Source organism: Eretmochelys imbricata, chromosome 2 (assembly GCF_965152235.1).
Source record: "Eretmochelys imbricata isolate rEreImb1 chromosome 2, rEreImb1.hap1, whole genome shotgun sequence".
Lineage (NCBI taxonomy): Eukaryota > Metazoa > Chordata > Testudines > Cheloniidae > Eretmochelys > Eretmochelys imbricata.
This window is the reverse complement of record NC_135573.1, coordinates 90818726-90844608: the sequence shown is the minus strand read 5'-3', so window position 1 is coordinate 90844608 and position 25883 is coordinate 90818726. Positions and strand designations below refer to the sequence as shown.

The window sequence follows — 25883 nt, the reverse complement described above, 5'->3', positions numbered from 1 at the left end:
TGTTTTTTAAGGGAAATGATTGGAAAAACACATATTGGGATTCAAGGCCAGGCATTACTTTTAATTGACTGGATTTCAGCTTTCTGGTGTGTTTTTTATAGTTCCTATTGCGATGTTAATATGGCTAGGTTGTGTGTATGTTGTGTATTGGATGATTGCTTATACAGTTTAAATAGGTGGCTTTATATGTTTTCTGTAATGTGGTAGAATTAAGATTGTTGTAACTTAATTTTTGAGCTTTCAAACTTGTTTGTTTGAAACTTTCAACCTTACTGTTGTACTGATGTGCTTTGCAGCTTTTTGGATTTAATTTCATTTTGAGTGTGGGAGTAGAAACGTACCTGATTATTTTGTGAGTTCCTACAAGTGTATGCATGTTTGATGCACAAGCCATTGTTTCAATAGTTATGCAATGACATAATTATTTCTGTGTTCTTGAATCTATACAGCTGAATACTTCATCATGTTTTGAGCCTAATTTTCAAACTAAGATGCTCCAATAGGATGTCTTAATCTTGTATTTGGATACTCATATTGACATCTCATAGAAGTGTAGGGCTGGAACGGACCTCAAGAGGTCATCAAGTCCAGCCCCTTTTATGGGGCAGGACGAAGTACACCTACACATTCCCTGAAAGGTGTTTCTCTAACCTGTTCTTAACCTCTAATAATGGAGATTCCACAACTTTTCTTGGAAGCCTATTCCAGTGCTTAACTATCCTTTAAGATAGGTTTTCCTAATATCTAACCTAAATCTCCCTTGCTGCAGATTACTACTTGTCCTGTCTTCAGTGGACATAGAGAATAATCGATCACCGTCCTTTTTAGGACAGTCCTTAACTTATCTGGTGCCCCCTTAGTCTTCTGTTCTCAAGACTAAATATGACCAGTTTTTCAACTTTTTCTCATAGGTATGTTGGTTGGGTGTTTTTTGTTTTTTTTTTAAAGACCTTTTGTCATTTTTGTTGCTCTCTTCTGGATTCTCCCCAGTTTGTCCATATCTTTCTTAAAGTGTGTCACCCAGAACTGGACACAATATTCTGGCTGAGGCGTCACCAGTGCTGAGAAGAGTGAGACAATTGTCTCCTGTATCTTACATGCAACACTCCTGTTAATACACCCCAGAATGGTATTAGCCTTTTTTGCAACTGCATCACACTGTTGACTGATATTCAATTTGTGATCCCCTGTAACCCCCAGATCCTTTTCAGCAGTAGTGCTGCCTAGCCAGTTATTACCCATTTTGTAGTTGTGCATTTGAGGGTTTTTTTCCTTCCTAAGTGTAGTACTTTGCCATTGTCTTTATTAAATTTTATCTTGTTGATTTCAGACCAGTTCTCTGATTTGTCAAGGTCATTTTGAATTTTAATCCTAGGGGATCCCACAAGATGTGTGCCCCCTCCCTCATCTCCAGCTTGACTGTGAACTGTTGATGACTACTCATTGAATACAGCCTTTCAACCACTTTTGCACATACCTTATAATAATTTCATTTAGACCTCTTCTGTGATTAAAAAAGCCTATTAGGTCATCCAGTCCTCCTTTCTAATGCAGTAGTCTTCGCTGTTGATCATTTATTGAGACTTATGTAGCTGACTGTCAAAATATGAGATTTGGGCACCCCATTTAGATTATTATATTTGAAAATTGGGCTCTCGCTCTTTATTTGCACGTCCAGTTACTGAAATAAATGTAATTAGATATGTGTATTCCCACCTGAATGCAAATCGATTGCCCACTAGAATGGAGGACTCATGGAGTGTTTTGTTTCATGAAGAGAAGTGTTTTCCTGTGCATTGGCACAGCTGTCCTGCTGTAAAGGATGTGGTGTAGACATGGCCTAAGTGACTGAAAGTTATTTTTGACAGAATGGCCATCTCAGTATTAACTGTAGCTTCTCAACTATAAAATCTCAATCTTAATTTTTCTGCTTCTGTACATTAAAAGGAAGATTAGAATTACACACTATTACACCAGCGGTGAATCTGGGATGCATTTTAAAATGTTTCTGTAAAATTATCTGTAGTGCATTCTAAAAATGTTTTTCTTTATCTTGCAGGTGGACAGACTAGAAGTAGTGAACAAGCGCTTTGTTAGAGTGGTCTTTACCCCAGGAAAGTCTCCTATGGAGGGGGTAAATTTTAGTTTTGAATATGGATAAATGTATTACAGAAGGCAGCAGAACTCTTCACTTCAAATACAAAATTGTTGCTGCAGAAAACTTGGTCTGTCTATTACCATTCTCTCCTATTTTAACTTTCGTAGGATTACCTTTAATGTTCTGACTATTTTGTTTTCCTGTCTCTCCTGCTTCTGTTTATCCATGCTCTACCCCTATAAGTAGCTGAAACCAAGGCACAATTCAAAACTAATTTAAAAATTGTTTTGTAGTTGTTCTTTCCTTCCCATGCCTACTGTCTTAGTCCACGTGCGGAGCCTTCAGAAATCTGTGTTTCAGCAGCTAGTAGATTCCTACTGTAAATAGTCCACAACATACTGCACCATCTAGTATTGAAAATCCTTTAGTAGTACATGCATTTATCCATAAACTCACTTGACTGCCCCTACCAAAAAAATGGCATCTTCATGATTTTTCCAAGCTTCACTAGCTAAGTGAAAACTGAAGAGATGATCTGGATTTTAACTCTTCCATTGTCTTAAGAAACATAGCTCTTAGGTTAGTAAAACACTTCCTGGTTCTCCTTTGGAACCATTTCCCTGTAACCTGGAGAGGATGAAAGCATAAGTCCTGGCTAAAGTGCTCCAAAAAGTAAAGTACCCAAAAACAAGCCCTAAACTTTAAAAAAAAAAAAAAAAAGTTAGTGCTAATAACTATCACTATTCCCTGTAAACTACATACACTTGTGGGAGTGGACCAACAATTTTCCGTGTACCACTCATGTCACAAACTGCCACTCACAACTGCCTATTTCTCTGGGGCGGGTGCTGCAGGGGCTTTTTGGCTCATGGGGGCAGAGGCGAGAATGTGACCTGGAGGGGCTGTAGTGGCTGCAGCGGTGATTGGGATCGGTGGGGGAGCAAGTAGGATATGGGGTGACTGGGTGAGGGCTAAGAACAGCTACCCTTGCGAGAGAGCTACAAACTGCCGATACCCATTTCCAGCCTGGGACTGACTGGGCTGTTTCCTCCACCACCACCACCACTGAGACTCAGCTGCTCCCCTCTGTCCCAATTTAGAGCACCCACCCTGCTCTCCCTCTTATCCCTGACACCCGGACTGTCCCCCACTCCTTATATGGAGCACCCGCCCTGACTCCACTTCCTATCCCTGACACCCTGACCTCCCCTGCAGCCTCATTTCACTCTGCTCCTCATTTGCAACACCCACCCACACATGCCCCACTCCTCTTACACCCCTATTCCTCTGCTCCCTCCACCCTGACACTCAACTCCCCATTCCCATTCAGAGTAGCCACCCCAACACCCCAATAAGACTTCTTTTTTTTTGACGTAAGTTTGCCCAAAGACTAAAATCCAGTGCTCAGTGGAGTTTGTGGCCCATGCAGCAGAAAGAAAACTTAGGGGGAATGTTGATAACTATTGAAATGTTTGGGTTTGGACGACAGTACTGATCATTTCAGACATGCTTAATGTTTAGCAAGCTGGATGACTTTACCACTGGTCATATCCCTAAAACATGATTACATATTCTTAAAATGTTATATGGTTGTCACTTCTATTTTTAGACTGTAACCAAGAAGCTTCTTTTCCAGACTATCAGCTTTTGCTGAACCAAAGTCTGGACATCCCTCCAGTGTAAAATGAAATATGCAACAGTTATTTCATCAGTGAAGCTAATGTGATTTACTGCTCACATTGTTTGTACACTTACTCTTTAACCTATAAACCATGATTGGCCTTGGTTTCTCAACCAGTTAATGGTTAGAGTTACAATTTTATGCAATAGCAGGTTTTCAGGGCTAGTCATGGTAAAAAAAAGACAAATCCTAGAAACATGTTTCTTAAAGTAAAAAATCTGGTCTCAGTGTTTAAAATCTGTGTGTGGTGTGTTTAACAAAAAACGTGCACTAACTGTTAAGCATTGTGATTAAAAGTGAATAATTGAGGTGCCATAGCAAGCCAACTTTTGTAACTTAGTTTCACAAAATGTATGAAGAAAACTTTTTTTCTTTTCAAACCTGTGAGTGAGGAGCCTCCTTCCTCTTCAGGTGAAATAGTCTTTACTAAGACCAAGTGGCCATTGTATATTTGCTGGGCTATTGCGTTCTCTCTCTGCTTCATAGGCAGCCCTTGATTTCCCTTTGAAGATTTTAATGTCTGTTCTAGTCAGCTCATTGAATTCACCCTCTCATTAAAACGTTAAAAAAAAAAAAAAGTCAGAATTTAAGCCTGTTTAAAGTTCATGAAAATCCTGGCATATATGACTTCTGTGATTGTAATGATCAAAGTCAAGCCTAAGTAATGGTCCTCCAGTAACAATTTGGATGATATATGAGTTTCCATAAATGTACCTACTAAATCTAAAGTCATTCTATTCTGCAGTAAATATAAATTACAATTTTGTAAACTAAAGTAAATATTTCAGTTCTGAAACAGTGAATCAGTCCTTTAGTCTGAGATTAGGCCACTGATTTTTGTGTCTGTTTTTAATCTTTAGATGAATTGTGATGAGGTTGAAACAAATTATTCCTCTTGTGATCATAATTTTGTTTTTTTATAGCAATATGTCTGGTTTAATATTGGTAGTGTGGACACTTTTGAGCGGAATCTGGAAACTGCACAGCAAGAGTTCGGAATAGAAGGGGAGAACAGATTACCTGTAGTCTACTCAGCGGAAAGTGATGGGTAAGAAGCTGTTTAAACTAGATATGTTGATAAACTTTTTCTTTCCCAGTGGAATAATGGGGATGTCCTGTATTCATATCATAGCACACTAGATGGCAGTATTATGAAAAGATCACTTCTGCTTTGACCTTTGTGTGTTTAATATGCTGTACATATGACAATGAATTACTTATCTTTATTCAAAATCTTCATCTCATGTAAATTTTCCCAAGCTTAGCTTCTCATTAGATAATATGTATCTTTTTCTGTGCATCTGCAGCTGACCCCGCTTATCCCCTTAAATAGGCAAACTTAATTTATGTTTGCAGCACTTGTGTTACCCAAATAAAGAGTAGAGGCTCCAAAACAGAAATTATATTCTTTGCATTTATCTTTGGTATCTTCATTTTTCTGAGCGGTCTTCAGCACAGACCCCAACTGCCCCTCTTGTTAAGGGTGTGTGTCCTGGGCTCTGAATGGCTCAGGTGTATAGGGAAATAGGGATTTTTACCTCAGAAATTTGGTTTCATTCTGGTCCAGGTGAGCAGTTATTGAAAGAATGACTGCTGTTGAGCTCCGTAAAATTAGTTTGGCCTGTCAGGAATTACATCTCCTGGGGTATGCTACTCCCAGGGGCTTCTTGACTCCTTGAGGAGAAATGAACCGGTTCTGGCCTCTTGAGAAGCTGTAGGTAGCAGATGGGTCACTGCTCCCAGGCACTTGGCTGCTGCTTCTCCATATATGCATGTTCTTTCAGTGTCTGTCACTGTTGCCACCATCTGGGTATGCATATTTTTTTCTCCCTCTGTACTAGGTAGTGATACGCTGTGTTCCTTGTTTTCTCTATGGCAGCAGGAAAGATGGTCCAGTGTTTAGCCTGGACTCGGAGCCCTGAGTTCAATTTGCTGATTCCCCACAGACTGCCTGTGTGACTTTGAGCCAAGTCACTTAAGCCTTGTCTTCATTGCTAAAATGATGCTTTTTTTTTTTTTAAACATTGGGGTAACTAGTGCATGAGCTATTCCCAGGTAAAAATTCTGTGAAGACAAGACACTTTTATTTTACCACAAAGTCAGCACTATATCCCTGCCTGAGGTTAACTTTGCCTAACTAATCTCATAGTAAAATTCAGTGCATTGTCTTCACTGTGTTTTCAGTGGGGATAGCTCATATATATTAGTTACCCTGAGGTAAAAATACACTTCTCTTAGTAGTTAAGACAAGGTTTTATATGTCTCTGTGCCTCAATCCTCATTAGTGAAATGGAAATAATAGTACTTCCCAGGGATACTGTGAAAATAAATGCATTAAAGATTGTTAGGATACTATGGAAATGGGGATGTCTAAGTACCAGAGGTAACTAGCTTGCAGAGAGCTGTGCTGGGACAGAATGAGCAGTGATGGTGGAAGGGGTGTGTCAGATTATGGGGACCATGGGTATGGGGAAGGGATATACTGGGACTGAATGAGGAAGGAAGAAAGGAGGAATAAACAGAGTGAAGTAACAGCAATAGCAAAAAGCAGCATTAGGCAAAATGAGGGGGAGGGGGGTTAAGGGGAAAACTGTGGCTGTAAGAGGAATTCCAGCATAAAGGTTGGGAGCTGTTGTCTTAGGACTGTTGATTATAACTGACAGCCTCATTAGCAGAGAGAGTTTCAATGGGCATGGAAACTGAGCTGCTTCTCTCTTCTAGGTGGTCTTCTGATAAAATATTGAGGCATACTGTCATTTCCCATTGAGCTTGTTACAAGGATAAGGAGATGACTTCAGTTTCCAGTTCTGTCACTTGTCACTAATAGATACATAGGGGTATTTCACTGTTTAAATGCTGTTTGACAGTTGTCTGATGTTTTTTTTTAAGGGTTTTAATTCAAATACATTTCAGTCCACATATTTAAATGTTGATTCTTTGTGATCATGATCACAAAAAAGGAGGCTCTATAGAGTCTGTTTATGGTTTCTCTAGTTTAGTATCTGTTCCCATATTTCCCCTTAACATCGTTATGTATTGCCTTTAACTTAAGTCTACAGATTACTAGAACATAAACTCTGATGAATAACCTCCAAGATCTATAATGGTAATTAACTTTTTTATGCATTGTAATATACAGTAGTGACTCTCTACTAATGTGTGATTATTTTTTCCCCTCTCTCCTCAGCTCGTTTCTTCTGAGCATGCTGCCCACAGTCCTTATAGTTGGCTTCTTACTGTACACATTAAGACGAGGGCCTGCTGGCATGGGTCGAACAGGGCGAGGAATGGGTGGACTCTTCAGCGTAGGTGAAACCACAGCCAAGGTCCTAAAGGATGAAATAGATGTCAAGTTCAAAGATGTAGCTGGCTGTGAAGAGGCCAAATTAGAAATAATGGAGTTTGTTAACTTTCTGAAAAACCCAAAGCAATATCAGGATCTAGGAGCAAAAATCCCGAAGGTAAGGGAACAATAGCGCAGAAGATGAGGGAGATGTAACACTTATTTTAAACAGCACTTGGTGAATTTTTTTCCTCTCCTCATTTAGAGAATAGCTTTGTAGTTGAAATAATTTTAGATACTTTGAATCAGAGTAGAAATCTTTAAAGTAGATGGCGCTTTCCAACTCTTGTCTTCTGACAAAGTATCTGAAGAAAAGCCAGTATTAAGAGCCAACAGTGTGCATTGCTACAAGACTGTTCCTGTTCCAATTTAATGTTGGCCAAAACTGGAGAACGAGAGAGAGAGAGAATTTACGGACTATCTTATATAATCCATTGTTGTAAAGCTGCCTAATTTTTTTCACCCAGACCCCATCTTACACCTGCCATATTTAAGTGCTTTGAATTTACTACTTGCACTAAATCTGTTTTTAAAATCAGGCATCAGATTGCCATTTGTTTTAATCTCTCATATGCTGGTTTAACACTAGTATAAGTTCCAGTGAGATCGGAATCAGGCGTACAGCCTCCTAAACTTAATTCTTCACCTCATTCTAGACCTCTTGTATTGGACTGATTAATTATCATAACATTAAGTGGAGAATATGTTCTGATAGAAATGTTATAACAAATATACTTCCTTTGAAAGAAGCTAATTATGCTCCTTTTTGTAGGGGGCCATTCTGACGGGTCCTCCAGGCACTGGGAAAACACTTCTAGCTAAAGCTACAGCAGGAGAAGCTAATGTTCCTTTCATTACAGTCAATGGCTCTGAGTTCTTAGAGATGTTTGTCGGCGTGGGTCCAGCTAGAGTAAGTCTTTGGCCTTGCTCTGTTGTTGCAGCGTCAGTTCTTAAAAAGACGCTGTCAAGGTTGGTAGGCCAAAAGTTTGATGTACCTTAAGTTAGTCATCTGTTCAATATCCTACTAATAAAGTGAAGTGTTTCTCTTTAAATGATTGCCACAAAGTTACCTTACTTTAAAAAAAAAAAAAAAGAAAAAGAAATCAGTGCAGTTATTCTCCAGTTGCAGGCCACCCTGTGTTTGTTACTCTTTACCTTTTGTTGTGTTTGCATAACTTGGTATTAAACGCTCATAATTTTATTCTGATGTGCATATACATTGTGACTGTAGCCTTGGCAATGTCTCCTCCCTCTTTAAATTTTTGTCAGCATTTCTCTGAGACCCTGGGCCCTTTTTAAGTGTCTGTTTGTTCAGAAACTTGTTTGGGTCATAAAAAATTTTGCTTCTAGCTGAAATATGAGCTAGAAAGACTTACTCCAAAAGTTACGTGTATTAAACTTGTTTAGCTGTTTGAAATTAACGGAAGGTTAAAAAGTAACATTACAGTTTCAGATGCTGCTTTGCATACATCCATAACTAATCAATGAATTGTGATTAAAAATTAAATGTATGGCTCATCATTAGACAATGTCCAACCCTGAGATTCGAGCACTTTCAATACAGCTTTCAGACATAACTGTAACATAACAGCTTGTTCATCCCTAACATGATTTTGCAGCTGTGTTACTGATAAAAGTGCTTCTTGTGTTAAGGAGTTTTTTGGGTGAGGTGGATACCTGGTCACTAGAACTGCATTAAGACCATTATCTTAACATAGACCAATAGCTTTGACCCATACATGCTTATGTTCTTGTATCAGTAGATTTAAAAAAAAAATTACCAGCCCCACCTATATTAAGGTTGCTCAACACTTCCGATTATAAGCAACTGAGAGCAGTGTCTTATAACTTTATCAGGCTCTAATTATTTAGGCTGAAATTTGTCATGCTGGGTTGAATTGCCTTGGGTTGAATTCTTACGGAAAACTTCTGCCAAAGCATTCAGCCATTTCTGATTTCAAGACTAGGGAAGAATACATTGTTTTGCCCATGTGAAAAATTTCTCCTGATTCTTTTGGGGAAAAAAATGCCTAGCATCCTCCCATTCTTTGGAGCAGAGACATGAAATTTGGCAGGGAGAGATGGCCTATGAGTCTGGAATGTGCATTTTGTGTAGTCCAGGTGAAAAGTGCACCCGAATTTGGACAAGATATATAAGCCTTAAAAAAAAAAATAAAATGCAGTTCAGCTCAGTAGAGATTTAATAGCTAAATTCTCTGAAGATTCACTACATATTGAGCATGTTTAAGCCTCTCTCTGAGCTGCTAGTGCTGACCAGATTTGCACATGTGCCATCCACACAAAGTGAGTGAGAATCCTCTGCCCCCCCCACACACTCCAGTCACAGGCAGAAGATATATGTACTGTTCCCCACAGAGTGATGGAGTATGCTCCGGCCCGGGGCTTCGGGGGCTCAGAAGGACTTTCCCTGTAATGGCTGCTCTGGGCCTGGCACTAAAACTCTGAGCAAGAAGCCTGTTTCTCTGTCTTCTCAGTTACACCCCTGACCCCTGCTAACATCCAGGCAACATGGAGAGGAAAGCTGCCTGATTGAACTGGAGAGGGGACAAAAGCAGGACTAGAAGAGGGAAAGGAGTAGCTTGGGGCTGGGGGACTGAGTTGGAATGGTAGACTGGGACTGGTTGAGCGTGGGGACTGGGATGAGGGGGCACATGTTGAAGGAGGCTGGTACTGGAAGCCATTAAAGAAAAGAGGTGTAGAGAAGACTGAGAACCAGTTTGTTTGGCAGGGGACTATGACACTGATACAGGATCTGGAGTTGGGGAGACATTGGGACTGGCTGGACAAGGAACTAGGAACCAGTGAGAAGAATGGGGGCAGGGCAGAGGAGACACAACTTGGATAAGGAGCTAGGATGGGGTGGGGACAACTTGGACGTCTGTGCTTAGAGACTGGGACAAAGTGGGGGAAAGATGGAAAGAAGCAGATTGTACGACGAGCTTGCTGAGGGAAAGTGGGACTGGGAGCTAGTGCTGGGGAAGGAAGACACTGACTGGATGAGGAGACAGGAGGAGGGAACCAGGACTGACTGAGCAAGGATACTGGGTACAGGAAGTGGCGGGCGGGGGAAGGTGTGGATGAAAACAGCATCTGGTTGGACAAGGATAAGGGGATTAGGACAAGGAGCCAGAAGTGAGGAAGACACAGGACTGAGACAAAGAGAGTTTGGAGGAGACTGAGCAAGAGGGATGGAGACTGGGGGAATGGGCAGAAGTCTGTTCCTGCTAGAGAGCACGTCCCTCTGGAACCTGGAATGGAACCTAAGATTTCAGAGTCTCACCATTCTTCTCATCAGAAAATATTAAGTGAAACCTGCTGACAAAGGTTTTCATCCTCCTCTAGTGCTAGTTCCTATAAAGGATGACAATTTACCACTGCTAACAGTTATTGTTGGCTCAAGTAGCAGAGGTCTGTGCTGTGCACCTAAAGGTTCCAACCCTGCTGAAGACCCATGTGAGTGACAGTATGAGGCCACATGATGGAATTTCTGATTTTCAGTTTGCTTTTTTAAAATCCTACAAAATTGTGGTTTTAAAAAAAAAATTGTTAAAAAAACATTATTAAAGTTGCTACGTCAGGCACTCAAAGTGAAGAAACACTAGAGTTAAGGTTACCTGTGTAGTCTTAATTCAGCCCCCTTGTGTATGTGCATTACAATATAAACTTTAATTACATGATCGCATATTATTTTTTTTTCCACAGGATGTCTGCCTCCTTCGTTACACTGTGTGGAAGGTGCTTGATTAATGAGTAGCTGTTCAGTATATTATTGTATCCTGGTTGTTCTATCTGGCCCCAGGCCTTATTTACTGCATACTATTCAAACCCTGCTTTGAATAGAGTTTAATTTCCTTATCAATTTTTCTATGGTGCTCCTACCAACGGCATCAGAATGCCTCAACATTAATTAATCTTCACAAAACCCCTGTGAGGAGGGGGAATGATATTATCCCCATTTTCTAGATAGGGGGCTGAGGCACAGAGTTAATCAAGTTTCTAGTAATTTGGGGTGCCAAATTTGAGACAATTAGGACCTAAGTTTTCAGTCTTCAGCAGTATATAACACTGTATATATTCAATTACAGTTCCTGTTGATTTCAGTTTCAACACTTCTGCAAACAGGCCTAGGGTCTCATGTTGGACATGTAGAGAATGAGGAACAGAACAATTAGTGATCACCTGTGGAAAAGTTTCGTTTAAATGATTTTCTTAGCATCACACAGGAACTCTGCCTGAGGCAGGGATAGAATCCAGTTCTCCAGGACATGATGAGTCCATCCTTTCTCATTACAAATCTGTCAACTTCAACAAACAAGGTGGAGGTCCTGCAGACAAGACTCCTTTATAAAAACAACCCTGATTCATCACTAGAGCAGGTCCATCCTGTTCACTGAAAAAAAATTTGATCATGTAATTTAAAACCATATTATAATATATATGCACAATGGCACTCAACTTTAATTCTAGCACTTCTTAACTTTGCAACCATAATGTTAACATAGTTTTGTGTATAACAGACCATTGTTTTGTCCAAAACTCATTTCTCATTCCACCCCCTTTTGCCTTTTTGGGATATGCCTTTATTTTACAGTTTTAGTAACCTGAGTAATAAAGCTCTGAAGCTGGACTATATTGGCAAATATCTCTCCATAGACCCTTGTGTAAGCTTTCTCTTGGATTGGTTTATTCCCATGGCTTCTCCTTTTCTGTTCTTCCCTGTTAGTGCCCTTCGTCATTTGTTTTTTTTTCTCTTGCTGACTTGGCTCTAATGAGACCCTCATGGTCTGATTACCAGGGTGAGACAGCAGAATACCTCCATATGGCCACACAGCATCCAAAAGCCTGACATTCTGCCTCATTGGCTACAACTTTTACAATTGGATATGGTAGTTAATACCTTTGCTTAATTAAACCGTAACTTCAAGTATAGCTTGCATACAGGTTTTCCAAGAGAGAAATCTATTGAAAGGTAGAGGTAGGAGTAAGGTGTTTGCAAGTGAGGGAACCCAGAAAAAGGTAGACATTCAACATTTCGTATCACATCTCTTCTTCTTAAATGACCTATATAACTCTAACCCAATTATTTTCAACCTTTGGAAAAAAATTCCTGTGGCTTCACATTATATTTGCTAACTTCTAGGCCAATTCCTAGCCAATGTAATGCGGATAGGATGGGACTGAAATATAGGTATGATATTTTAAAATGGCTACAGGTTAAGTATGATCATGGCCCTAATGTCTCTCTTGAACACATTGGTGTCTTGTACCTGCAGATGATAAACTAAAGCTGACTAAGAACATATCACATGGTAGTCCTAAGTACATCTAGTACCTGTGATTTTTTTGGATTGTGAAACTTTTTGTGTTTTTTATTAATTACAAAAAACTCATACCATATTTAACTTGCCTGCAGTAGAGAAATGCTGCACCACATAGAACTATGTAAAATTGGTGTCACTTTTCTCGACATATCTATTTTGTGGTTATTCAGAGTAAGATCTGTTTACTTGAGTGGGAAAAAAAGTGAGTTGCTAGCTATTGTTGACTTGGAGTCTGTTCTCTTCTTTATTATGATCCAGTTGGGACACTTGTGCAAACCCAGTGAAGGCAATGGGCATGTTAAATATATCACTAGTGACATAACTTGTCTTATAGAACCTTTATTACTTACTAGTGATAGAGTATTGAGCGATTCCAGTCTGAGTTTGTAGGACTGAACTTTAGAAAAATAGTCTTTATCCTACAGTGAGTTCTGTATGGGTTGGACAGTCGTCCAACTTGTAAATCAAACATATTTTGATTTGGAATCCATTGAGAGATTAATTGGGACCCCACAATGAAATTGTTAAAGTTACTGTTTCGGATAGAACAGCACTTTAATTATGCAAGTACAACAGTCAGCTGTTTTTCTTTTTATTTAAAAATGTAACTCTCTGGTCTGGTACGTTTTCCTAAAACAATCTCTACAACCTAAGAATGTATGAAAAGACAAGTTTGCTCTTGCATTACTGCCTTTGAGTCTTGCAGTGTTGTGGTTTCATTGTAGACTTCCATTCCTTGCCATTTGGGCTAGAGGCTCTTGTTTTGAACATTTAACAGTGAGATTAGCTGGAATCTTAAAAGCCAATGATGTGATACTGATCTCGGGTCTGTTTGTGACTAGATGATTGAAAATAACTGAGGTATTGCCTTCTCTTTTTAAGGTCCGCGATTTATTTGCTCTGGCCCGTAAAAACGCCCCCTGCATTCTCTTCATTGACGAAATAGATGCAGTAGGAAGGAAGAGAGGACGGGGAAACTTTGGAGGGCAAAGTGAACAAGAAAACACACTCAACCAACTTCTAGTAGAAATGGATGGTAACTATTTAGTTTCTTATAGTGGGTTCTAAGAGTAAGACACGGCTGTATCTTGATTATTTTGTAATGGAATGAGATAATATTGTTCATGGACAAAATTATAAATTTTTTATAGATGTGGGTGCAGAAGAAAGAGAAAATGAAAAAATGCATTAGCTGTTTACATCTATAAATCTTAGCTAAGATCCTGGTTAACTATAAGTAAAATTAATATAATGATGTGCTTTTCCCCATTTATTTAAATTAAAGAAAGAGCACTCGGTTTGGCACACATTGAGGTCTTAACTTAAAAGTGTTCAGGAAACAGAAGAGCAGAGATTCTGCACTTGAGGTGTGTTTCCTTGGCAGATTTGTGTGGAAAAGTCTTTGCTCAAGACTAGTCCATCTCTAGCTAATGTTACTAAACTCACAATTTCATTAGCACTATATTCACTATCAAACATGTAGGATAAACTATATCTTAATACAGTGACTTGCCCAAACCCCTCCCCCCCCCCCTTTTTTTTTACAAGTTTGTGAAAATCCAGACATTTTCCACCATGTATCCTGATGAGTTTCTAAGGTATTTGCAGTATCACTACCTTAGAGCTTGAGTGGATTACTGTATAGTGAAGTGGTTCTCAAACTTTAGCAACCTGAGAACCCCCACTTTGATTTAAATTTTTTTGCAGACCCTCAAGCCAGCTTCTGATTTTCCCCAGGGGGTGATCAACCCCTGCTCAGCCCCAGGCCCTGCCCCCATTCCAGCCCTTCTCCCAAGGCCACACTCTGCCCCCCCTCTTCCTGCCCCCGCTCCATCCCTGCGCTTCCTCTTCCCTGCCTCTTTCTGCCCCCTCCCCCAGGTGCGCCCTGTCCCTGCTCCTCCCCCTCCCTCCCAGCGCCTCCTGCACCCTGTGGAACAGCTGTTCCGTGGCATGCAGGAGGTGCTGGGAGGGAGGGGGAGGAGTTGATCAGTGGGGCCGGTGGCCCTGGTCATGACTTGCGGACCCCCTGGAGTACCCTCTTGGCCCCCCCAAGAGTCTGTGGAACCCAGTTTGAGAACCGCTGGTATAGTGGTTAGTTTTAAAAAGTGCTTCTTTCTAATGCACTGAGTCTTTTTGGCTCACAGAGATGCAGTAATTCTGTAAAGTGGACAGTCTAAACTACTTTCTGCTGCATCAGATCTTTTTTTATTTGTTAATCAATGGTATTAAATATTGTTTACCCACTTCATTGTTCTTTATTTTTTTGGACAGGATTTAACACTACCACAAATGTAGTCATTTTGGCAGGCACCAATAGACCAGATATCTTAGATCCTGCACTAATGAGGCCAGGGCGCTTTGATAGACAGATCTACATTGGTAAGATTATCTACATCTTAGCCTATATGAGTGTGTTCCTACAATCACTTGGGCACATAAGTATTCCCACAAATCATCAGAACTATTCCCATGCCTAAGTGTTCGCTTTTTTAATAGGAAGACATATGTTTATTATGTATTAAGTAAAAATCTTTCTTTTTAAACCCTTAAAGGACCTCCAGATATAAAGGGAAGAGCATCTATTTTCAAAGTTCACCTCAGGCCTCTGAAACTAGAAAGCATCATAGATAAAGATAACCTGGCAAGAAAACTTGCATCACTAACTCCCGGGTTTTCAGGTAAGTGAATTCTAAAGCTGTACTTGCTCTAAATATACTCATTATATCAGCTGTACCAGCTATTGGGACTGCAGATACTGATTCCTTTCCTTCCCCAACCTCCTACATCTTTACTTTTCTTAATGGCTAATAATTTTTAGGTACAGTATGAAATTCTTCCTCTGTTCCATCATTGTGACAGATCCAAATGGCAGTTCCCTCCTCCCTTCACCAAAAGGCACCTCATTCTCACTACTACTGAAACTGATTTATTTTTATTTATTTTTTTAAATACATTACTTTTGATGTTCCTTTTCTGACTCTAAATGTTACTGGGGAAAAAACCCATGTTTTTTATTTTGTAATGTGTTTTATAATGCATTTTTATTTTCTACCCCAGCAGAAAGCTGTTATAATCAAATGTTGTCATGACTTTTTCTCAGATAGTGAGACATGCTTCCCAGTAATGGGTTATGGAAATTTTAATCTCTGTTCTCATCCAGCCCAGGTCTGTATTGACCAAAGGTTGTTGCCATCTGACAGTGGTGGTCTATATAAAACTTTGTCTGTCTCTATGTTGCTGTATTTGTCTACAACACTATACCACCACCATAGTTGTCCTCAGTTGGTGTCATTCTATGGAGTCTTTGTAGACATACCAATGATTCAATGGCTTGAAGCCAGAGCTGCTGTTTTGTTCTTACCAGAAATCATTCCAAAGCAAGGTTTGAGATGCACTGGGTCCATATAGGGGAAGCCTTCACTGTTGCTACCCATTCTGTACCTAGTCTATGGCTAGATAGCAGACTTTAGGATGTAGGACTTACAATTGAGTACTTCACAAACAATACATTCCTTTTAATAATTGATTTAAAGAATTAGGCCCATTAATCTTACTGAATGTATTTATACAGCATAATATATTAACTGGAGCTCTAGTTCTTTAACATTACTTAATTTGAGTCACTGTTACAAACAGATTTTTCTCTAGCAATTACAACCATTCTCTCAGGCTTTGTTTTGACATTTGTTTTATTGGGATGCTTCCGTCACTTAGCCAAGCACCAGACTGTTGTCATCCTGTTAGTGCTAAGAGAAATCAGTAGTTGGAAATGACACTGATGAATATCCTCTGCCTTGGTTTTTAGGTGCTGACATAGCTAATGTTTGTAATGAAGCTGCTTTGATCGCTGCAAGACACCTTTCAGATGCCATAAACCAAAAGCACTTTGAGCAAGCGATTGAACGAGTAATAGGAGGTGAGAGAATAGAATGGATCATTGGTCAACAAGGGAAAAGTGTAGCAGAAGATTTCTATTTAAATGCTGTAGTTTAGATCTATTTCAGATATTTTGAAAAATAAGTCTTTAGTTTTGCACTAACTGGTTAATGTTGTATCTTAAGATTTTAAAGATTGGCATCACATATTAAAATGTTCCTCTGCCTCACTAATTCTCCATTCCATTACAAATCTCATCAGGAAACTTCTTTTCTCATTTGGTTAAGCTGAGGGGAAGAACAGCTAACTCTTTATCACTTAAAAGCATTTTGAGATCCACTTAGTTTGAAAGATGCCATTCAAAATAAAGTGGTATTGTGTTTGATTTAAAGAGGGAAGTTTTAGTATAGTGCATCAGAATATACTGAAGAAGTATTATGTCCAAATTAGGAAGCCTTTTTGATAAAAGTACAACATGCAAAATACTAATTTCTTTATCTTCAAGATGAATATGGAATTTAAAGTCTTGCATCTCTTTTTCGGGTCTCTTGACTTAACAATATATTCCATACGTGGTTGTGACAGGCATGTTATCAATACATAAGAGATGCCAATAGGAAATGGAATGTAAAGTGTTTTTGGTGGAAGAGGGTGTGTCTGAAACTTTTGGTAAGTTAATGTGTTCTTTGTAAAGGTTTGGAAAAGAAAACGCAGGTACTGCAACCCGAGGAGAAAAAGACAGTAGCGTATCATGAGGCAGGCCATGCAATAGCAGGATGGTTTCTGGAACATGCTGACCCACTCTTAAAGGTAAAATAGAAAAAGGAAAAAAAAATCCCTTGTTTAGAAAAAAGGACACTAAATTAGAAGTATAAGGTTACTAATTCACTTTTTCTTATTCCTCGTTTTGGGAAGAAAATACAAAAACATGGTATTTGTTGCTGTCCTGTCAGGTATTAAAACATAGTTTCATGGAAGACCATGTGAGTTCTAAGATGCTACTTTCTTGGTTCTCCTTTGCAGCTAGCTTTTTCTTAACTATTTCTGATAAGTTTTTATGGGGTCTTCTGTTAAGGGCCTTCTTGGAAAGTGAAAGGGACTCCTATCTGGCTCAAAATAAATATGTTCTGTTGAGTAGCTTGATGCCATATTACTATGCTACAGTACTAAGAATTGTCTTGTCTACTGGAATTTCCCAATGTCCTTTATGAATCCAGCATCCTCCTGGTTTTGTTTCAAAAGAATACAAAAGATTAGAAACTAGATAGTTTGTGAGATTTAGGGCCTGCCTTGGTTAGATCAGATTCAAATCTGGGTCAATTCAATAGTGACCAGAACTTGCAACCATATGATAGCTATTCAGCAGTTTATGAGAAATGAACTTATGAGTCTCAGTGAAGTTGTTCAAGTACAAAAACCACCACAACAGTTCACACTAATTGGCAACTTTGTTGGCAGTATTAGCAGAGAGGCCAAAGACAGTGTGGAATTCAGATTTAATTTCCAATCCAGTGCCTAGAGAGGTTTCCTCTAGGTTTGAGGAACACTGAGAAGGGGTCAGAAGACTGCTGGTTCTCAGCCTGGGGGAGGGGTTGTGACCAGGTATAATGGGGTTGCAACCACACTGTCCTCATATTACTAAATGAGAGGGGAGGGTCCGAGCTCTGCCTTGACAACCTGAGCGAAGGAGTTTCAGTATGTAAGAGGTTGAGAACCACTGAGCTAGGTACCTTATGAGTTCAGAATACAATTTAGGAATTGATAAAACATTTCTACATTATAATTGGTAATGAGCCCTTTTTGGATTTGTTCATCCTTGCTGAAAAATTATCCTAAATCTTTATTTTACTTCTAGCATTCTCAGTAATGACTACATTATGCCCATCCATTCCTTCCATTCTGTTGATCATTCTCTCACCTCTTCTAACCTTCTTGTTAATGTAATCCAAAACCTTCCAGCTTTTTGTGTACAGACTAGATTGCATCCCAAGTATCAGTTTGTTTAGATTTGATGAAAAGTGCTAGATTAACAGCACTGGAAATTAAATCTTTTCTCATAAAAAAATATTGCACAATTATAAATAAGCCAATCTAGATAAGTGTTATGTTTCAAGATGGCTGCTACTAGAGTTCTGCTTTGAATAGACTACTGAAGCCACAGTCCAGGGTAGCTGAAGCTGCTGCATATGTGGGAAAAACATTTTAATGTGTACAGGCTGGAGTCTTAATTTGCAGGAGAAAAGGATTTGAAAAAATGACCTCTGGTAGGCAGTAATGCCCTTGGCATTGAGCTTTTAAAATATTATATGCCACCGTCATGAGATGATCTAGAGGGTAAAGATCACGGAGCTGAGGTCAGGAGGTGTGGCTTTGAGACCCTAAAATGAAAACCTCACCTCTGCAGTGCCTATCTGCTTTGATATTTTTACTGTTTGTTACTATGCCATTTCATCAGTATAATCTACCTAGCATATTTTTCTTTCTTTTGGATCAGAATTCAGGAGTTAAATATTTAAGTTTATATTAATTTTTAAAAGGTAAAATAGAGATATTTCACAGTTTGGGAATAAAGAACTAGATCTGTATCAGAACTCTAAATTTCTTTTAGGATTTCTAATGTCTCCAGTCCATAGTTTGGTTTACATAGAGCGATAGTGTAGGTTAAATTCAATTGAATAGGTATTCTCTGGGGGCATCCAGCTTTAAAAACATTGATCCAGGGTTTGTTCTAATTATCTGAGTTTAAACTCAGATGCACAAAGCTTGACAAGCAGATGGCTGAATACAATCTCCTGATTCCAGTTCTAACTATCTGGGTATCAAGTAATTGTGCTACTAGTTATTTTCTGTTTTTAAAATTATCCATTCGTCTCCAACTGCAGGCGTCCCAAACTCCTACAACTTATGCAGAAGGCTATTAAACATGGACACCCTCCTTGCCAATAAATGGAAAAAGGATGTCAAGAGTTCTGTACACCCTGTCACAGGACACTTAATACTAAAAGGGCTTAAAGTTCCTTACTATCACCAAATCATATTTACTTGAATTAAGTATCTTTGAATCTTCTTTGTCTGAATAAAATATTAGGACACGTTGTAATAGCTGTATCCAGGTATAATAATAATATATTTTCCAGGTACTTCCCTTAGCTGTTGATATCCCTGGTTAGGATCATCCACATCCTAAGCCTATTTCATAGTTTGAAGGGCATGTCTAAAGTCCTATCCTGTCACAAATTCTAAGCTTACCATTAAATCTGAAGGGTGTGATGTTCTTAGAGTGCTTGCTCATGTCCATTCCATATTAGGGGTGTGTGCTCGCCACATGGACTGGTGCCGGAAGCTTTTCCCTTAGCAGTATCCATAGGGGACCAGCTCTGGTGCCCACACAGCACGGTATAAGGGGCGCTGCCGGCTCCCTACACCCTCAGTTCCTTCTTGTCACCAGTGACGGTGCTGGAACATCTGCTGCTTCAGCTAGCGTTGTTTCATTCTCTGTTCTTGCAAACTTTGAAAACCTGTAATATAGTTGTATATAGTTAGTAGTTTCTTAGGGTATGTCTTCATTACCCACCGGATTGGCAGGCAGCGATAGATCCAGCGGGGATCGATTTATTGCGTCTAGTCTAGACGCGATAAATTGACCCCCTGAGCCCTCTCCTGTTGACTTCTGTACTCCAGCACCGCGAGAGGCGCAGGCAGAGTCGAAGCGGGAGCAGCAGCAGTCGACTCATCACTGTGAAGACACCACGGTAAGTTGATCTAAGTACGTCGACTTCAGCTATGTTATTCACGTAGCTGAAGTTGCGTAACTTAGATTGATTCCCCTCCCATCCAGTGTAGACCAGGGCTTAGTTACTTTTAGTAGTAGTTCTCAACTCTTTTAGTTCCAAACGGGACTCAGCCGGGGAATGGGGCATGCCCCGGTCCCCAGGCTTTAAGCCCTGCGATTGTTGCAAACAGCCTATGCCCATCAGTGATCCATGTACCAGTTGCCTGAGGTGCTTAGGCGAAGGGCACATAAGTGACAAGTGCCATATCTGCAAGTCCCTTAAGCCTAGGACAAAGAAGGAGCATGATATCCATCTGAAAGTGCTCCTAATGGAGTCGGCACTCGCTCCGGCACTGGAACAGCGGTCCGACTCCACACCAAGCACTGCAGCTTCCGTGTGCATTGCTCTGCCGGCACTATCCGTGAGACGGCACGGGTCCTCCTCCACAGCTGCGGTCAAGAAGCCAAAAAAAAACTGAGGAGAAGATCTCCTACCTCCTTTAAGGGAAAGGAGAGGGTTGGGCGTGAGCCACAACCCGTGCCGGGCAGCTCAACACCCCCGTTGGGAACTCAGTCCCCAGCTCAGGTAAAGCAGTGCAGCCCATCCCATACTTTACTTGCGACTCCGGATAGCCGTGCAGGCCCCAGCCAGTTTCTGGTGCCGTTGACACCCAAAGCCCTTCAAGCAGCTCAGGAAAGCCTGACATTCCTGGTGCCACCCACACCGGCTGCAGTGGTACCCCGGTCTCGGGGAAAACCCGCATTGGGACCTATGTGTGTGCCCCTGCCTCAGCAGCTCTGTTGCCTATCAAGGGGATGTCCCACCATTGCTCGCCCACCCAAAGCCGTCATGCCTCAGAACTAGAGAGGCAGGCTCGGTGGAGGGTGACCTACCAGACTGTTCCCTGGATCCATCTTTCCCAATATTCTCCAACCATCTTTCCCTTTTCCTCTCTGCTTGGACCGCTGTAACTTCAGACTGCTGAGTCCTCAGCACTGTGGAAAAGGGTTATACCCACCAGTTCCTTTCTACCACCCCTTCCCACCCATCTTCCCTGTCCCTCTTCAGGGACCCCTCTCACGAGAGTCTCCTAGCACAGGGGGTAAAGGGGTTGCTACAGCTGGGTGTGGTGGAAGAAGTTCCTCTCAAGAACAGGAACAAGGGGTTCTATTCCCAGTACTTTTTAAACCCAAAGGCCAAGGGTGGTCTACAGCCCACCTTGGACCTGCGAGACTTCAACAAGTACCTAAGGAAGCTGAAGTTCCACATGGTCTCTCTGGCTTCTATTATCCGCTTCCTGTATCCGGGAGACTGGTATGCTGCCCTCGACTTGAAGGATGCTTGTTTCCACGTAGCGATCTCTCAAGAACACAAACGCTTCCTCCAGTTTACGATGGGCCCCACCACTACCAATTTGCAGTCCTCCCGTTTGGCCTGGTGACAGCACCGAGGGTGTTTACCAAGTGCATATCTGTGGTAGTGGCTTACCTCAGTCGCTGGGATATCTAGATCTACCCGTACCTCGACAACTGGCTCATCAAGGGCAGCTCCAGGTCTCCAGTCCAAAGGGATGTTGTGGTACTTCAAGCCAAATGCCGCTCTCTGGGCCTACTGGTAAATGACAAAGTCAACGTTAGTGCCAATGCAGAGGATAGAGTTAATTGGAGCGGTCCTCGACTCGACTTGCGCCAGAGCGTTCCTGCCGCAGAAAAGGTTCCAGACATTGACGAACTTCATCACGGAATCTCCACATTCCCACTGACTACAGCAGTCTGTGCCTGCTGGGACACAAGGCAGCGTACACTTAAGTGGTCCACCATGCCAGGCTCCGGATGCGGCTTGCAACAATGGCTGGGGACAGTCTATTCCCAGTCTCGAGACCCCCTGGAGAAGATCATTACCATTCCCCAGGTGATACTTACCTCGCTGCGATGGTGGACCGACAGTCCTGGAGGGGCTTCCATTCGACAACCCTCCTCACTCCATCGAGTTGATGTCGGACGCCTCAGACCTTGGCTGGGGTGCACATCTCAGTGTCCTCCAGATTCAGGATGTGGTCCCCGCAGGAGGCACAATTACACATAAATGTCAAAGAGCTCCAAGCAGTCCCGCTGGCATGCAGTCTTCCTGCCCCACCTGTTGGGCAAGGTGATACAAGTCCTGACGGGCAACACAGCCTCAATGTTCTACGTCAATAGGCAAGGGGGAGCGCAATCGTCAGCTCTGTCAGGAGGCACTCTGTCTCTGGGTCTTCTGCATCAGCCACAAAATCCACCTGGAAGCTTGTCACCTTCCAGCATCAGGAATATGCTGGCAGACCAGCTCAGCAGGCACTTTTCCTCTTGCCACTAGTGGTCACTCCATCCAGAGGTAACCTGCATGATCTTCCAAAGGTGAGGAACTCCCCAAGTGAACTTGTTCGCTACCAGACAGATCAGGAAATGTCACTGGTTTTGTTCTCGGCAAGGTCTAAGCAAGGGCTCCCTCTCCGATGCCTTCCTCCTATCGTGGTCAGAGAGCCTGATGTACGTGTTCCCTCCGATTCTGCTCATCGACAGGACCCTGGCAAAGATTGAGAGACGTGGTGCAGGTTATCGTGATTGGCGTGGCCTTGCCAGCACTGGTTTGGCATGCTCATGAACCGGACTGCAGCCCCTCTCGGAGTCCTGCCCAACGGACCAAACTTGCTGTCACAGGACCATGGTTGGCTATTACACCCCAACCTCGGGTCCCTCCACCTTGACGTGGATGCTGCGTGGCTGAACCCAGAGGAGCGGACCTGTTTGGAAGGGGTCCAACAGGTCCTCCTGGAAAGTAGGAAGCCCTCAACTAGGCTGACTTACCTGGCCAAGCGGATGAGGTTTTCCTGCTGGGCATCCGAAAGGGGCACCTCTCCCTCATGTTCCTATATACAGGCTGTCCTAGACTACCTGCTCCATTTGAGAAACTAGGGCCTGCCACGCTTTTCCATTAGAGTGCATCTCGCGGCCATCTCTGCTTTTCACCCACCGATCCAAGGACAGTGTTTTCCCATAACATGACGGTCAGATTCCTGAGAGGGCTTGAGAGACTCTTCTTGCAGGTACAGGCTCCCATTCCACAGTAGGATCTTAACTTGGTCCTCTCTAGGCTCACTGTCCTGCCCTTTGAGCCGCTGGGTTCCTGCTCCTTTTCCCACCTGTCAGTGACCTTCCATGATGTTAAAGTCTTGACCTCAGAGCCTCCATACACGGTCTTCTACAAAGATAAGGTTCATTTGTGGCCCCACCATTCCTTCCTGCCGAAGGTGGTCTCCACCTTCCATATGAACCAGGACATCTTCCTTCAGGTGTTCTGTCCCAAACTGCACAAGACTAGTGAGGAGTGGATATCCAGGGCGTGAAGACGTCTGAGGGCCTTGACATTTTACTTAAAGCGTACCAAGCCTTTCCGTAAATCAACCCAACTCTTCATTGCTACAGCAGACAGGATGAAGGGCCTTCTGGTGTCCTTGTAGAGGATTTCCAATTGGATCACCTCATGCATAAGGACCTGTTATGACCTGGCGGGGGTTCTGCTGCCAACAATTATCAGACCCCACCCAGTGAGAGCACAGACATCTTTGGTGGCCTTCCTGGCGCACATCCCTATCCAGGACATCTGTAGAGCTGCAACATGGTCTTCTGTCCACGCATTTACTGCTAATTATGCCATCGCTCAGCAGGCCAGGGAAAACCTGGTTTTGCTCAATATCTTCATTAACGTTGTGGAGGATGGCATGGATTGCACCCTTAGCAAGTTAAACAAATTAGAGGATTGGGCCAAAAGAAATGTGATGAAGTTCAACAAGGACAAGTGAAGAGTCCTTCACTTAGGATGGAAGAATTCCATGCACTGCTGCAGACTAAGGACCGAGTAGCTAGGCAGCAGTTCTGCAGAAAAGGACCTAGGGGTTACAGTGGACGAGAAGTTGGATATGAGTCAGTCTTCTTGGCAACAACGGCACACTGTTAACGGCATTTTGGGCTGTATAAGTAGGAGCATTGTCAGCAGATCGAGGGACATGATCGTTCCCCTCTGTTTAGCATTGGTGAGGCCTCATCTGGAGTGCTGTGTCTAGTTTTGGACACTTCAAGAGGGATGTGGAAAAATTGGAAAGAGTCCAGCGGAGGGCAACAAAAATGATTAGGGGGCTGGAGCACATAACTTATGAGGATAGGGTGAGGGAACTGGGATTATTTAGTCTGCAGAAGAGAAGATTGAGGGGGAATTTGATAGCTGCTTTCAACTACCTGAAAGGGGGTACAAAAAGGATGGATCTAGACTGTTCTCTGTCTAGATTACAGAACGAGAAGTAATGGTCTCAAGTTGCAGTAGGGGAGGTTTAGGTTGGATATTAGGAAAAACTTTTTCACTAGGAGGGTGGTGAAGCTCTAGAATGCGTTACCTAGGGAGGTGGTAGAATCTCTTTTCTTAGAGGTTTTTAAGGACAGGCTTGACAAAGCCCTGGCTGGGATGCGTTAGTTGGGGATTGGCCCTGCTTTGAGCAGGGGGTTGGACTAGATGACCTCCTGAGGTCCCTTCCAACCCTGATATTCTATGCTTCTGTGATGCTGAATTTGGCAGAGATGTGTTGCAATCTACACATCCGTGAACTCCTACCCGCCTCCAATGGTACTGCTTTGGAGTCACCTAATATGGAATGGACATGAGCAAGCACTCGAAGAGGAAAAGACAGTTACCTGTTCTACGAGCTGTGTTGCTTGTGTCCATTCCACAGCCCGCCCTCCTTCCCCACTGTTGGAGTTTCCAGCAAGAAGGAACTGAGGGTGGGGAGAGCTGGTGGCACCCCTTTTCCAGTGCCGTGGGGGTGCCACTCCAGAGGATGCCAGAGCCAGTCCCCTACCGATACTGCAAAGGGAAAAACTTATGGCACCAGTGCATGTGGTGAACACACACAACTAATATGGCGCGAGCAACACATCTTGAACACCAGTTACGGAAAAGGTAACTAGCTTTCTTTTTTTCTTGAACCAAGGTATCTATTATCCCACGTGGCAAAGGATTGGGTTATGCCCAGTATTTACCCAGAGAACAATACCTTTACACCAAAGAGCAGTTACTTGACAGAATGTGCATGACACTGGGAGGACGTGTGTCAGAACAAATCTTCTTTGGAAGAATTACAACAGGAGCCCAAGATGACTTGAAGAAGGTGACTCAGAGTGCATATGCTCAGGTTTGTACTTCAAGTAGGAAATTTTATTGTCTGTTTCCCACTAAACTGTTTTTAATACAAAATAACTTGAAGAAGAGCACACTACGGCTGGCTGGCTGGCTAGGTTTTTGAGTTGCAGAATTTAGACCATATTTTATTGAGCAAGGTTATATTGTCATGCAGTATGCATTTGTTGCATGATATTGGCACTTTGTCTTCAGCATCTGTATTCTGTTTTTGCCCATAGCAATAATCCATGGCTGGGTTGTGATCATTGCATCATACACATGGTTTAATGGCATAGAGATCAAATCAAAGCTGATTGCTCTGCAGGAATGTGTATGTGACATGGCTAAACTCAAATGTGTGAAGAAATTTTGCACTTAGAAAATGGCTTTAATATTTTAGTTTACAAGTTTGGTTTTGTGGACACATTCTTGTAATTATATAGCTTAGAGTCCAGATTGCTCAACTAGATTGAATCCATGGGTAAGTAGTTAATAGCTGGAAACCGTATGTTTAATGCACCACATCCTGTAAATCTAAGGATGAAAAGAAGGCTATATTCCAGTG

The 25883-nt window shown here is 41.9% G+C and overlaps 1 protein-coding gene across 1 annotated transcript in view; it reads left to right on the top strand.

The window, feature by feature from the left end:
* The window catches only part of AFG3L2 (AFG3 like matrix AAA peptidase subunit 2), a 43892-nt gene that overhangs the window by 14259 nt on the left and 3750 nt on the right, over nt 1–25883 (top strand). Inside the window, exons 6-15 of the mRNA XM_077810463.1 lie at nt 2060–2134; nt 4703–4827; nt 6967–7240; nt 7895–8032; nt 13347–13500; nt 14736–14843; nt 15017–15142; nt 16270–16380; nt 17035–17150; nt 25131–25331. Of these exons, the coding sequence (XP_077666589.1) occupies nt 2060–2134; nt 4703–4827; nt 6967–7240; nt 7895–8032; nt 13347–13500; nt 14736–14843; nt 15017–15142; nt 16270–16380; nt 17035–17150; nt 25131–25331 (1428 nt within the window). The remainder of the gene's footprint in view (nt 1–2059; nt 2135–4702; nt 4828–6966; nt 7241–7894; nt 8033–13346; nt 13501–14735; nt 14844–15016; nt 15143–16269; nt 16381–17034; nt 17151–25130; nt 25332–25883) is intronic.